Raw genomic sequence first — 15,579 nt, forward strand, 5'->3', positions numbered from 1 at the left:
AGAAATAATCAGAGTTGCTCTGGCATGCTAATTTATGGGCTAGATGACAGATGATAGCTTATGATCTTCCCTTGGAGGGCATGAAATGATTTCTGCCAAAATTATCAGTCCTTCAGACATTTTTTAACTTGTGTAATCTAGGCTTTTTCTCTCGACCTTGTTAGCAGAGGATGCCTGCCTACTCCATGCACGTTCCAAACGGAAAAACACAGTATGGGATAATTTCTGTGCAAAAATATGAAATTCAATTTAAATTGGCAGCATGATGTCAGGCAAAATAATTCATTCCAAGGGAGGCTTTGCCATCACAGTGGCTGAATATTCAAATGTAGCTACTGGCCAAAAATTCAATCACCAAGGTGTCCCCTTTTTGGGCTTACGTTTTGGTGCCTGATGTGTAGACGACAGACACCTTCACCTTGACAATTTTCCCTCAGTCACTCTGAAAATCTTAGATAAATATTTTGTGTTCAGCATCCCTCTAATAGTGCTTTTTTTATTGGTGGCCAGTTAGCAAGAAGAAAAAGAAAAAAAAAAAAGGTGAGGAAGCAATTTTTTTGATTGGTAAATAGTAATTTCCTGCTGAACTTCACAGAAAGCTTGGAGATACAGAAAAGATGTGTCCAAAATGAAACATATGTCCAAAAAAGCAAAACGTGGGCAGAAATTATTACAGTATTTGGCTCTAGATGCACAGACATGCACAACACTCATAAAAACAAAATAATAATTAAAAAAACCCTCATTTTGCACTGTCATACTTGTTCCTTCCCTGGTATCCATGAAAGGCAGCTTTCTAAGCTGACACTTCTGGACTGAATCTCTGCGGTCAGCCCAGTGCCAGCAATCTGGACATGCGACTTTTCTCCCAGGGTCACTTTGTGACATGTGGAAGAGCCAAGCAGCTGCATGGTGCACACAATGGGACAATGCAGGCACTGCGACTCTGGATGCCATCTATCTGGAGGTCAGTGCGGCATTTGGAGATGGAGAATCAGCCAGGATTTGCTCCCAGATACAAACAGCAGAACTGATGGGGATGAGTTATTTCACCTTTTTCCCCCAAGTACAGAGCACAATCTTTTCTGTTGCCAGGTCCATTTAGGCTACAGAGATAAAGATTTTGCAAAACATCTTTGACCTTGCCACAGTGTTTTCAAAATGTTTACTGAATTTCAGTGAAGAGAGATACATTCTGCTGGGAAATAACTGGGAGAAGGAGAATAATGCCATTCTGGTGCTAGCAGTGGGTAAAACACTGAAGCAGATTAAAAAATTCAAATTAAATTTGAGTTTTATAGCACCACAGGAATTGATTAAATGTCTGCCTTCTTTTGATATAGTACTCTGTTTGCTCACTCTGCTGACGAAGGAGGTACCAGGGACTGGACTTCATTTGGCTGCTGCACAGTGAGTAACGCTGCTCGCATTACCGGGACCTCACGGGTTTCAGTCAGACTGACTGTGGCATGGCCCCTCCTCATTACCACTGTCCTCATGGGGAAAGAGTGCTTCAAATCCCAGCCAAAACATGTGTCACTGGGCACCTGTGACAAACAAAGTTTTACGCTTTTGCTCAAAAGAGGGAAAGCCTGTACAGTACCTGTGCAGAGCCGACAGCATCTGCAAGCCCTCCCCTGCCTCTTGCCACATCTCATCTGTGGACAAGGGGACAGCTCAGCCCGCCCATTCAGCTTTTCTGCAGCACAGCTGAATGCCAGTTGCCTTGTGGCAACTCACTCTCTGCAGCCTTGAGCCAAACCCTGCTGAAATCCCAGGGAGATGTGCTGCTGATCCCATGGCTGCCCACAGCTGGGATTGAAACAGCCCCATCCTCCTAAAAATACATTCCCTTCTACCATGAGAATACCTTGTTTGAGATTATTTTTTTTTCCTGATCTCATTTATTTCCCATCACTGAGCTTGTGATTACTCTCCCTCAAACCCTCTCTCTCCCTCTTACCAGCATGCCTTGCCTAATTCCTCCTGAGACGTTATCAGCTGGGATGATGAGCAGCTGAGCTCCCTGTATTACTGCTGACGCAGTTGGGCTGACAAATGAAAGAGTGAGTGTGAGCCCTGCTGGGTCAGCTCTTCTGGGGAACTGGAGAGAGAGGCTGACCGGTTCAGAAATAGCAGGAGCTGGCGGCTCTTGATCCTCCTTTCTTTTGTGGCTCTGGGCACTGGGCGATGCAGGGAAAGGACCCATATGCTTCACTGCCCTGGGCTTGCCAAGAGCCTCTGACTACCTGGCTGATCCCAGTGCTGCCCAACACACTGTTACACAACCAGTTGGCATATTGCAAAGGGATTCAGTGCTTTTTATTGGGTGGTTTGTTGGGGTTTATTTGCACCCTTGGATGCACCTCCAGGATAAAGAAATGTGCATGGCATGGCTGCCCAAAGGCTGCTCTAGCAGAAAATGCTGCAAGGCAGTGAGAGAGGAAGCATCATTTGAAGAGTTATTAAGTATGCCCTTAGTCTCTCTCTCTAGAAGAGGGACTGGATCCTCACATTTTCACAACATGTTCCCTGTGACCACAGAGGCTTTGGGGTAAGGAGCTAATCAGTGAGCAGCCAGGGGCACAGTTTGATTTTGCTCATTAAAAAACCTCACTGCAAGCTGGTGTGTCCTGTATTGCACAATATAAGATGCATCAGTGAATAGGGCAAATCTGGGATGAGTGGTGTTCATGTTTGCACAGCACACAGAGGGAGTGGCATAGTTCAGGACAGTGATGATCAGGGAGCCCAGGCTTTCAGGCTCATGCACCTTTTTCACTGTCATCAGGGTCCTGGCAGCAGCATTAGCACGGCCATAGCTCCCAGGGTGAGCAACTGGGCAGGAGGCAGCAGGTCAGCCTCTGACAGATGCAGTCACATGGGGGCATCTAGTTAATGGGAAAGGATCTGATATCAAAGAAAGGAAACAGCACAGAGCCAGGAGACAGGCTGGGAAGAATTGTAACAGGGGATGAAGTGTGGGAAAGGAGGATTTCTGCTTGGGAAAGGGAATTATAGCACCCTTCCTCTGTGCTGCTAGAGCATCCTTTTCCAATAGAGCATCCTTTCCCCTCAGCTTCAAGGGAAGAACTAGAAATATGCCTTTTCTTAAAAACAGGAGCAATTATCTGTCACTGAACTGGTGGCAAGACACAGATGAAATAACATTGTCCCAGAGATTGGCTGGACCAGCCACACTTCTTCCCGTGCCAGTTCCAAAAAGCCATCGGAGTGTGATTCCTCCTCAGAGAAACAGTTAAGTTAGAAGGGGAGCAGAGGTCTTTTCTCCATTGGCATAGCTCACAGACATTGTTCCAGCAGGAGGGAAGGGTGATAAGATGTTGCACTGCCCATGGTGGGAGCAGGGCTATGAGGCCATGTGGCTCCCCTTCCTCCATCCACCAGCCCCTGCTCAACTCTCCTGATTTTAGCACTTGGGATTTTCCTTAAGCTTAGTCCTTTACATCAGCTCAAAACATGGGAAGTTCATTTTTGCCCTAAAAAAAGGTGAGTTTCCGGTTCTTCACTTGGAAATGTGCGTGGAGTACACTTAAGTGGATCCCAACTGTAGGAGTAATTTTAAAATATGATAATTTCTCGGTAACTTGTGGGTATTCAAAGCCTACTTTTCCTCAGAAGACCAGCACAACACCTTGAGCTGGGCTTGTTCCATTGCAATAACTGTGATGAAATGCCAGAAAGTCAATTCAGGCAAATTACACGTAAGGAGCCAGTATTTCTCCATTCCGCTTTGTTACCTGCCAACCACCTTTCCCTGTGTGTTCCTCTGCTAGTGATGTTTCTGATTAGGTCTTTTTTCTTTTATATTTGACTGATTAAAAGAGAATTACTATGTTTATGCTCTGCTTCACTAATCAGTCTGGATTTATGTGTGAAAGAAGGCAAAAGAGTTTGGAAGAAAATCTGCTCTGAAATGCAAAGATCTTGACTGTCCATTCCTGCAGTAGACATATGACACAATACAACCAGTAAATACAGCTTTAAATGGCCCTTTATCCTGTAAAATTCTTGCTTAACTCCTGGGAAAGAAGGCTGATGCTGGTGATCATTGTAGCCAGGCAGACAGACCCTTTCCGTAGCTCATCACAAGGAGAGAAAAACCTCCAGCAGTGACCCATTAGTGTCTACTGCCTGCTTAACCATGGTTGGCTCATATTATTTTCCACTAGCCTGCGTAAAATAAATCCCACAAGGACAAAAGCTAAAATAAGCATTACTACATACATTCTGCGTTAGGTTGCTAAAATGCAGCAGAAGCAAAATGTGTCACCCAGTGCTCTGTATGGAAACCAGTGGGCAGATGGTGGCCCTTGGGGTGTGATCGAGTGGGCTTGTTTCACCACTAGATGACACTCGTGTCTCTTGAAAAGGATCCTGCTGCCCCCACCGCGGGCTGCAGGTAGCAGAAATGTTGAAATCTGGGATGAACTTGGTGTCCCCTCTCTAGATGGGAGCTCTTTGAGCGCCTCTCAGACACAGTCACTGCCTGATTAATGCAAGTGGTTGCATGTTAGGAAGCCTCACTTTTTATTTTGCAGAAGTAAGGTGAGAAAAAATGATGAGCTGACTTTTCAAATTTTGGTTTCCCTCCCAACAGAAAGAAGGTAATATTCCCTCAGCAAGAGGATTTCTCCTGCCAAGTTGTGCAGCGTGGCTATGGCTTAATGAGAGAAGGCATTGATTGAGTTATCAAAAGCATCATAGGCCCAGGTCCTGCAAGACCACAGACTCACAATGAAACCATGGCCATGCTGTCCCTCCCATGTAACACCACTTTCAAAAGGCCACAATGCTCATGTAGTATTACTGCTAATATCCAAATTACTCTCTGCAAAATTAGGACAACACTTGCCACCCAGTGCTCTGAGGAGACAGAAACTGCTCCTGTATGCAAGTGTTCAAATACCTTAGGGTAACACACTGTAGCCACCATTGCAATGGAAAACCTTTTGAGTGATATTCTCTGTTCTGTTTCAGTGCTTGATTAAAAGTGTTTGATACTGGAAATTTTGGAAAGATGAGTCAGTAAAAAAACCCTTGAGATTAGAAGGCCTTAGGTTAACTCAGTGATCATGTAGCAGAGAACTATGAAGGACATAGGAAACTTTAGAACATAGTGTTTAAGGACAGTTGTAATTCATTTTCTGAAACCTCTCCACAAAGAAATGTCTATATGCTTCTGATTGTGGATATATGTGCTCATTGACACCCAGACAAATACTGAAGGGGTGAAGACACCATTTCTCCTAAAAATAAGAGAATGCAACAACATTCAAACAACCTGAGATGGCAGCCCTGAGTTGAACAGGCTGGCAGGGCTAAGCAGAATCCCACAGGATTGTACTTCCACAGATCTGTTTGCAAGATGGGTGATTTATGTTTTTTACAGCTTAGCAAGCAATTATAGAGATAATGGGGGCAATTTGTCAGCAAGCTAACTTTTACAGAAACTTCCTAATATGAAGATCTTCCCCTCACATTGTGCATCTCAAGATGAATAATGACAGTCCCATGAATTTTGCTGTTTCAGGTTTTCCACAGCTTATGGTCTTTGTTTCCTCTTTTTCTACAAAAACAGAAAGTGGCTTCCCAAATGTGTTTCCTCGCTTGCAGTGCTGGCCAGGCAATTAACAGCTTCATCCACAATCAATACTCAGCGTTTTCCTGAGTGTATAATGCAGTAGGTAAGGAGATGAAGATAGATTTTTCCCATATGAGCCTTCTACAATAAACCTGACTATTTACTTCTCTTGCATTAAATCTACTTGTCTTCTTTAATCATGATGATGAAATCAATTAAACATATTTTCTTGTCTGTCCAAAACCTAATAAGGAGAAGATGTACAGGCAAACAGGGTGTTCTTGATAGTGAATTATTGGACAGTGACTCAAGCGACTTGGGCTAGCTCCTGAATCTGCCAGCCTGAAATGTCTAGTTAAGACTTTTACAGTGCTGGACAAGTATGAAAATACTCCAGACCACTAATCCCTTAGGCCTTACTCTCCTGTGGCAGAACAAAGCAGATACTGTATGTTTGATTAGAGTTATTACCATACAAAGGGGAAATCAGTCCATATTAGGGTGCCAATTTACAGGAACAGCTTGTTTACTTTTGGACAAACAGTACCGCCTATGAGAGCCCCGTCTCAAGCACAACTCCTGCTGACTTCAGTGGGAATCTGGTATGAGTCAAAAGTGGAGGCTCAGTAGTGCTCTACAGAGAAGCATAATCATCATTATAGCAAGGATTATAATTGGAGACTTTCAAAGTCAATCAGACTACTTCTGTTAATATCAATAGCTGTCTGGCGGCTAAATTGCCTAGACTAATTCTTTTTTAACACCTCAGCCATAAGACTCATCATTAGACAAATGCCATATCCTAATATATACTGCAGCTTAAACACAATGAGAGATTCAATCTGTTTTTTAATCTCTGTGATATTCTGTCTTGTTGCCCACATACTGGGAAAAAAAGAGTTTATTGTGGGCAGAAAACTGCACGGACTGTTCCCCATCAGAAGGTTCTTGCAGTCTTGTTGTCCCTGAGAAGTGATGGGCTCCCGCAGACCTTTGGTGCATGCTGACATTTGAAAAATAAGGAATAAACGAAACTTAAATTTAAGTGGTTTGCAGCAGCTCTCAATGCTTCAACTCAAAAATTTGCTGAAAGAAAATAGCATACTAATATGTATCTGATTCATAAATGGAAGGAAAAGGTCGATCAGCTGTTTTTGAAGCAGCCCCTGGTATGATCCAACTTACTTTTACAGTTAGCTACTCAGTCCATGCAAGAGTACTTGGACGGGAGAAAACAGACCCTCCCTCACCTCAATCTCCCATTTTCCTCTTGTATAACATGCAGAGCATGGATTTGCTGTCTCTGCTCAAGTACCTATCCAGGGTCAAGCAAACGCACCTCCAGTGGAGATGGTACTTGTACCTCAAGGTGAGGGCCTTAAGGTCATGCTCCTCATTGGTGCAGGCATGGTCAGTGCCACTTGCCAGTACCCTGAAGTTATCTAGAATATTTTTGTGCTTGTTCATTTCCTGGATCTGTTTCAAAAGACAAGCCTTGAACTCAGAGATGGCAGTCTGTGTTTTTGGAACTAGACTCCACCGGCAGTTAATTCAAACTGGCCTGATTTTCAGTGCCCCAATTCGAAGCAAGTTCCTCAGCTCCTCACGAAATCAAGTCATTTTTAGTTAGAGACCTATCTTTTGGTAACTGATCGGGAACATTATGACCTGCCTTTAAACTGTGATGTGTTACAAAACTAGAAGGACAATTTATGGGACGGCAGATACTTTTCTGCCAGTTACCAACTCTCCAATGCATTATATCCTTGTAATGAGTCAATAAAACAAGTTACAGCCGCAGCACAACGAATGTCGAGAAGCACAATGGACAGCAGGTATTTTTAATGATTTACTCTATCAGCCTCCTGAACAAGCACTTGTACTTTTGGGAAGTTCACTGTACTACACTGTACAAGGTATTGGTATTTTGGCTGCACCTCTTGTACTGCAGTGAGACCGATACTATGCACTGCTGTCAACCTTGCTGAAGGAGAGAGGTCAGCTGAGATGTTGTATGGCCTGAGGACAAGGACTGAAGACAAAAAGTAGAAAAGTATTCTAAGACTCAAAGGCTTGAGGCAACTGAAGCTAGACTCAGAACCTGCATCCATGTGGGTTTGCAAGAGTGAAGATTCATACACCGGTCAGCTGAGCCATATTTGAGATTTATCATGGTGCAGCCACACATACAGTCTTTGAAGGGGCAGAGGGATTGAAAGTCACACAAAATCCTTCCAGTACACACAGACTCATTCTCCTTCAAAAGTAGAATAGGGTGAGACAGGGCACAGCTTTGAAGACCTAGCTGAGAGCACAAAGCTTTTGTTACTTTGCAGATCAGTGCCTTCAGTTATTATTTTTTACTTTATTTATTTATAGTGCTACTCAAATCTGAGTACATATTTTGCTGTGGGGTAAATAAAAGACAAAAAATACAGATAGCTATCCCTGCCTGTAGTCTAAGAAATAATCCCACGTCAGCTAGAAATTCAGCATTTCTCTTTTGTCACTGCGAATTGCTCTGAGACGGGGTTTGGTGGACCTCGCCCAGGACACAGCTCTGAGCAGGAACCCCCCCGGGCTTCTCCTGTCCGCCCTCCCCATCCGCCCCCAATATGCAGCCCAGTGGCTGGACAAGCACCAGTGGGTGAAGGCGGGGAGCAGAACCGCAAGCGGCGGGCACCGAAACACCTCCCTCTAGTGAGCGGCTCCGGGAGGTGCTGCCGTCTTGTCGCCGCTGGTTGAGCCGCTTGCCGCTCTGCCTCACCCCTTCGCTGCCGGGCTCCGAGTTTGGGCTCGGTTTAGGCGCAGGCCGGGGAAAGCGCTTTGCTCTGTGCTCCCGGTGCCTGCGCGAGTGCTGCCCGCCGCTGCCTGAGGCCGGAGCATCAGCGAGCTGAGCGTCGCAGGGAAAACAGCCCTTACGGGCGAGGGGGTCTTAACAAACACCACATTCGGGAGAAGAGACTAGTGCACCTGGCCCGGGACTTTGGGGAACCTCAGGCTTGTGCTGGGATGTAAGCTTCTTTTTGCAGCCTCTCTGAAAAAAAATAAATGGATCTTCAGTTTGGCAGAGAAGCGCTGAGAGTGCACTCAGGTGTTTGCCTGGTTTGTATTTGATGAGACTGGGAAACACCTGATACAAGTAGGTGTTAGATTCTTCAGAATGACTGTAAAGCTGTCACATTTTAATAAATAAAACATTATAGATTTTTACAAGACAGAACAGCAGCATTGGAACTACATAAAAAAATTACAAGCCATTTAGTAAGCTAAATACTCTCTTAATTACCTGTATATTACCTGTTGGCATTGACACAATTCACATCTCATTTTAGAAATTCCTCCAGGCAACAATCATCATTATGAATTTTTAAAAGTGGCTGAATGACTCAGCCTCCAGATTTAGTTGGCCAGCATTATGCATTGCCTTTATACTATCTGTACAATCTTTGACAAAAAAATGACGGTGGCACAACCTTTCTGTAGGTTTCTATTTAAAGTCATTTCCACTTTATCTGTATTACTTCCCCATCTAGCCACACTGCTACCAGGGTGACAGTATGAAAGCAGCAATGAATCCAGTGGAACGTGTTAAAAAAAGGATTGAACAAGGAGACTTTGAGCCCTGTAGTATCTGAAAGCAAAGTACTTACCTGGACTGTCAGGGGTGATATCTCACAAGGTCTTATCCTGTGTATCCCATCGGTAGAGTCCTGGCCTCTAGCAAAGCTCTAGCTGAATTTCACTGAGCACAGACTTTATCTTATAAAATGTCTCACACCTGATTTTCAGTTCTGCACTGCACACTGACACTGTTGACTGTGTGTTAAATTATATAAATTATATACTCAGCACACGTGCTGATATGTGGGAGAAGACAGTAGAACTCTAGCTCTTGCTAAGGTCAGTGAGAAGACTGGAACCAGAATGATACTTCATCTTGACTTGTTTTTGTCCAATTTGTAAAGGCTATTACAGGGAAATACATTATTCTCATCCTAGCCAGGTTTCCAAAATTTTTTTTTGTTTGTTTTGTGGTGAATAATTCAGAGCCTTCAAGAGACAGCAGATATGGATACAGACAGACAAACACCATACACAGCACTTGAATATCTCAGTCTGTGCATAAATGGTATTTCAGAGCATCAATTATCAAAACAGTTTCCATCTGCAACATCGCAGCTGCAATGTGTTAAGCCAGTAAGATATATGGGAGAAAAAAAGAAAATACTCAAAAAAGACAAGATGCTAGTGAAGTCTTTGGAACTGTTAACCCTGAATAGTTTCTTTGAAAGCCACTTCAGCAAGTCTGAGAAATGTGCTTTTGGGAAACCCACCTTTTGCACCTTTTGCACCCACATTCCCTTGCTGTTCCTAATGCTTTTGATGATGATGAGGGAGCGCTCTGGAACTTGTTCTGTCAAGAGTAAGGACAAGGTGAGAGGAAGCAGCTTCTCATTCCTTCATTAGCTGAACCTCACATCCACTCATACCACAGTTCTGTGGTGTAAGAGAGAAGACTAAAAGCATGCAGAGTGCTTTGGCTGCCTCTGTAGCTGATGTCTTCTGGTTTTTGCCACGTGTAGAATGCCCAGCAGTGAGCTGGAAACTAAATCTGGGACATTCCAGGCCACAGAACAGTGCTCTGTTTTTAGGAGAGAAGACACTTCATTTACATGCCTTACTAGCAAGTTAAACCTTATCAGCATCCATGAACATGCACCTGCTATATTCCTCCTTCTGACATACTCCAGTTTTGCAAGGAGCTAGCTTACACACAGAGTCAGGCTCCCTCCTGCTGTGCTCTATACCTGGTCTTGTGAGCATTGCATGGTGGTCCAAGCCCAAGGGTAGCTGGGAAAAATGTCTGTGATGCCATGCTGATTTGGGCACACACCCACGGGGTCTATTTCAGCTTTCTCAGGCTGAGGGTACACAAGCCTGGGTATTGTTTTCCATAGACTGTGCTGTACCCACTGGGCTACCGTGTGCAAGATGCTTGCTCTTAGGGAGAAGTTGAGATGTTGGGCAGAGTAGCCCAGGTTTCAGAGAGAACTGTGTATCCAGATCTGATCCCAAGTGATGTGTTCTGGCTACGCTTGGGTCCATACAGTATCTCATGGTCAGATGAGCCTGTCAGTCTTGGAACCACTGTCCCTAACCACATTCTTCTTGCCACAGAAATCAAAGGTCCTGAGTCCCACCTGACCACCCTCCCATTTTTTTTAAATTTTATTTTGGCTAGTAACATCTTCAGTGCACCTTTCTCTTGTGCTATTGTCTCACTTCATATGATGCAGGCTGTTTCTTCTCCTTCCCTGATTTTCTACTTCTTTCCTGTCTTTGTCCTCCTTTGAGATGAAGGACAACGGATTCTTGTTTTTCTGTAAATAACAAGAATACTTATATAATTGAAACATTACCCGGACCATGAATCTATTAGGGCTGGTTCAAGAAATCAATGAGAGGAAAAAAGGGCTCAGAAAGTGAGATTTCTTCCATTCTGCAAACTGCTGTGTGATTATGCAAAGCTGTTCTCTTATGTTTTCTGCCAGACAAAATATGTAGACAGTTTTCTTGGCTTTTGGAGGGGAAACGCTGTGCATGTGCATAAACTCTCTGTCTCATCCTTGAATTAAAATGAGACCTTACATAGCTGGTTAACTGCACATTGCCAGGGTACGCAGACTGGCAGCTCAGAACCGAGCCTGATTTCACAGCACATTACTTGTCTCAGCATCCTGGAACGGGCTTGATCTGGTTTTTGGTCTGTAGCTCATTGTGTAAATGCCAGCCAAATTAACACAAAGCAGATGGGACAAGTCATTTGAAGATTAATGAAGCTACTTGTGTTGAAAAGTAACTTTAGATATGTATTTTAATGAAAAAGATCCTTTCTAGTTCATAATAGCTGGTCAAAAGAAAAGGATCAAGCAGTGAAAACCACTAAAGCTTAGCAGAACACACCTACAAAGAATTATTAGAAGTGATTAACTCTTTACAGAGTTAATCCCCATTAAGTCAATGACTCAATTTCTTTCTTGGGTACCTGCATCACTTTGTAAATGCTACCCTTTTTCCTGAAATGTAGAAGTAAAGCAAGCAAACTCTAAGAAATTCCTGAGGGGTTATTCACCATGCAGTCTAACATGTTGAAAAGTTTTCATTCTCCTCTGGCATTTGCAGTTTCTATCAAAACTTTTCAAAACTTCTGCTGAACAGTGACAGTTTCCTTTGTACAACTGTCTATACTTCATATGAAAGAGAAATTAATATCAGGAATCAGCAAACAAATTATTTTTGTTTTACCATTAAAACAATGAAGCTCAGCCTTAAAGACGCCCCTCTGCTCTTAAGAATCTATATATCTTTATTCAAAGTTCCAGCCAATCACAAAGTATAAATGTAAAATATTTCCAGTATTGCCCTAAGCTCTGAGCTCATCAGGTCTCTCAAACTGCATAGCTGGTCCACAGGAGGAAAGCCAGACTTGTCTCTAGTGTGACACTGTGCTGGGCCCTGAAGCCACCTCTCCTCGTGCAAGTCCTCAGCAATGATTAGATACTAAAAGACTGTTCAGCAGTGTTTTAAATGCAGAGATTGGAGTTAGCTTTGTATTTGGCTCATGACTTAGAGGTACATAAGGTTTGAGAGAATCATATAAATAATAAAATCTTGCCAGAATATTAGGGACGGACCCTGTAGAAGCACACCATCTTCTGCCAGAGACAGATCAGGATTTCTGAACTGTTGGAATATCATCTCATTATTTCTGGGCAGAGATGGCTATTGCCATACTCTTCTTCAGGATTAGGACTTGGCATTTCAGGGGAGATGTCTGCAACTCTCCAAGTTACAAGACAACTAAACTGCAGCATTTTGAGATTGACATCGCTGCCTGTGCTGTTCCTCATTACATGGTACTTCCATGCACAAAAATTAGAAGCTGTGTGAGTGACAAACTGTGCAAACTTTCTCAGGGATGATTTTCTATGAGACATGTTGAATGGCAACTGTTCCACCCCTGCTCCCACTACCCCAAATCCAAACCCTCTCTTCTGTGACTTGAGGCCACCAGATACCTGGTAAGGTATGCTTTGATGGAGCCAGTCCTCTATTGCACCTCCAGTATGACTGTCATCTTAAAATATCAAGCAATCATGTCTTGATTCAGAAAAGCTTTCCCTGTCTATTCTGTTCTGTAAAGGGCTTGACCCCATGTTCCAATCCTTTGCTGAAGTTCTTTACTGAATAAGAAAGTATATAATTGAAAATTGTCCTTATACCTCTACTGAATCTGGCCCTGAATGGCCAGGCTGAGTATAAGCAGGAATGATAACTATTCTAATACCAGAGCTTTTATTACAGGAAACCTTCAGAAAATATGAATACTTGATGTAATATGGCATATTTCTGAAACATACAATCTGTAAAAACAGAATTTGAGCAATTTCTTGCACTGAATACAGACAGTAAATTCCTTTGATATAAAGGCTGATTAAATTTCATAATATTATGGTGCATAAAAGCTGTTTGACTCCCAAAAGGCAAAAGAATAAAAGGACTTCATCCATGTGAACACATAATTAGACTATTGAACAACTTGGTCTACAATCTGGAGGCAACAATCCTACCAATGACTACACAATATATAGTCTTACTTGTTTGCTTTTCTTACAGTAATGTGCTGAACATGATGGCTCCTTAAATTACTGCAAATAGCTGTTTTGAAATATGGTTACATTTTTGGTTTAGTTTTTGTACATCTTTCCCCACTAACTTAGCCTGTAATATAGTGCACCATGTAAAAAGCTGTTGTGTTGATGTAAAACTGATGCATATGAATTTTCATCAGTTATCTGTTTCTGGGTCCGATGTATATAAATTCTTCGGCAAAATCCAAATGAGGTTTTCTCTCCCAGGCTCCATTATGAGGTAAGTGGATATTTTGTTTTTCTGGAATATGCACAGGGATTTAATAAAACTGCTACTGTGTTTCTCTTAAAACAGTACATACTCCAAAGTACATGCAATTAAACAGTGTGACAGTAATTCACTCCCTCATATCTCCATTGTTGAAATGATAAATGAGCCACTAGAGACATTACAAACGACACAGCAGATTTTGACGATGCCACATTACTTTTTGAAATGAGGAAATTATGAAACTTAGAATTGTGTATAATATCAGAACTAGATTTGATAATGTACATCTGAGTACATTGTGTCCGAGTTTAAGTCACTTTATAGCTGACTACATGCAGGGATGGGTTGTGATTATGCAGGTTATTAGCAGAATTTTTGACATTTAGATGTCGATTATGCTGCCTTTTGGAATTGGATTGATTTTTACAACAGAATGTCATTATAGCACTTGCAGTGACATCAAGAACAGAACTTGAGCTTAATCTTCCTCTACAGAAGCTCATTAGAGATTCACATAAGAAGACAACCAACACGTGCTATTGCCATGGAAACAAGATGGAATATTATGAAGCGGTATAGCCCATATTCCAAAATAGAGAGGACAAAGTCAGAGCAATTATAGCACAAGACTGACAGGCTTTTTATTTGCAGCCTGTATGGGTCAAAGGAAAACTTAGCTCCTGCTCTTTGAAATAAAAATCACCAGTGCAGTTTTAGGACTCTGGTTTCAATTCCTCCTTTCCAAACAAGAAAACTCAAGCCAGTTAGTTTAGTTTATGATGTATGGGAGGAAGGAGGCCAAATGGAGGCAGAGGCATCACAGCAGGTGTGTAGGTGTGATGATGTACAAAGAACAGACATCACAAAACTGATAGAGGAGTGAGTCAAGTTCAAGCCAGGCAGTGAGGTGTTGATAAAACAGAGGTGAGCAAAACCAGCAGAAGCTGGACATCTGGCACATCATCAAGACACAGAAGAAAGGCTTGTTTCAAATGCAATGGCTAACCAGCACCAGCAACCAGAATGCAAAGGATGACATTTCTTGTGATTTGCATTAAGTAGGTGAGTCTCATGGTTTCTCATGTTGCCTTAATAATTACATGCTTTTGGATATCTTGGGCATATTGTATGCACGCAATTTGTAGGCAGTCTAATCTCCAAAGCTTCTGCTTGTGACTACACACACAGAAAACTCTTTAAGCCATTTAGAACAGCTCTGTCTGATCTAGAGAGAGTTTTCACCATTTATAGAGTTTTGACCATTGTCTCCAATTACAGCGTGCTAGCTAGTGAGCATGAATACACTTATTTTTTGTGTTTCATGACAGCATCAAAAAATACAGGAATTCTATGCTAATAGAAGCAGTACCTTAGAGAAAATATTTTATCCTCCATGTAGAAAGCCTGTGATAGCCACTTCATTCACACACTGGCTCTATCTTTAAGAAACATTTTAAAATTCCAGCTGAAAGTCTAGGAACTAAGAAACTATTGTAATCACTTTGAGCAATGCCATCATGGGCAAAATATAGCTTAGGAAAGACAAACAAAGAGAATAATAGAGTTTTAAAGAGTATTCAACAAGCCAGGGAAGGTCGTACCATGACATTTCAACTACAGAAAGTTAAGATTCAAAACCACTTAAGAGAACGATGAAAGCGAAAAAATACTAGAGTACACAGAAAGTTTGTGAGTTCCTGGTGAACCAGGCTTTGGGAAGCCTTCCAATGCCTGCATATGAAAAGTGCAGTATGCCACTATTTAATTCTTATAAACTCCACAAATTGTTATCCACTCAACTTTCTGCCTAGTTAAAAGACTTCAAAACTGATAGGTTACATTGACTGTTTCAACTCTGATTCATTGTTGACTGGTTCTGATTTGTTTGGAAAAAGAAGACAAAAGACATTGTGATTTTAGGAGAAGAATATGAATGGAATAAGAATTTTTATTGCAGAATTTTGTTCCAGTAAAACATACAAACTTTAATAGAAGGGAGTACCTTTATGAGAAGCAAAATACCATACACTTTGTTAAAAACAAGAATA

The 15,579-nt window shown here is 42.2% G+C and overlaps 1 protein-coding gene across 1 annotated transcript in view; it reads right to left on the minus strand.

Annotated features, from left to right (window-relative positions):
- Positions 1-8,111: 8,111 nt before the first annotated feature.
- The window catches only part of ADGB (androglobin), a gene marked incomplete at both ends in the record, with an annotated part of 111,274 nt that continues 103,806 nt past the window's right edge, over positions 8,112-15,579 (minus strand). The window contains one exon of the mRNA XM_080341439.1: positions 8,112-8,522. Coding sequence (XP_080197565.1) covers positions 8,112-8,522 — 411 coding nt within the window. The remainder of the gene's footprint in view (positions 8,523-15,579) is intronic.

The sequence above is a fragment of the Nesoenas mayeri genome (genome assembly GCF_963082525.1).
Source record: "Nesoenas mayeri genome assembly, chromosome: 3".
In the NCBI taxonomy this organism is placed as follows: Eukaryota; Metazoa; Chordata; class Aves; order Columbiformes; family Columbidae; genus Nesoenas; species Nesoenas mayeri.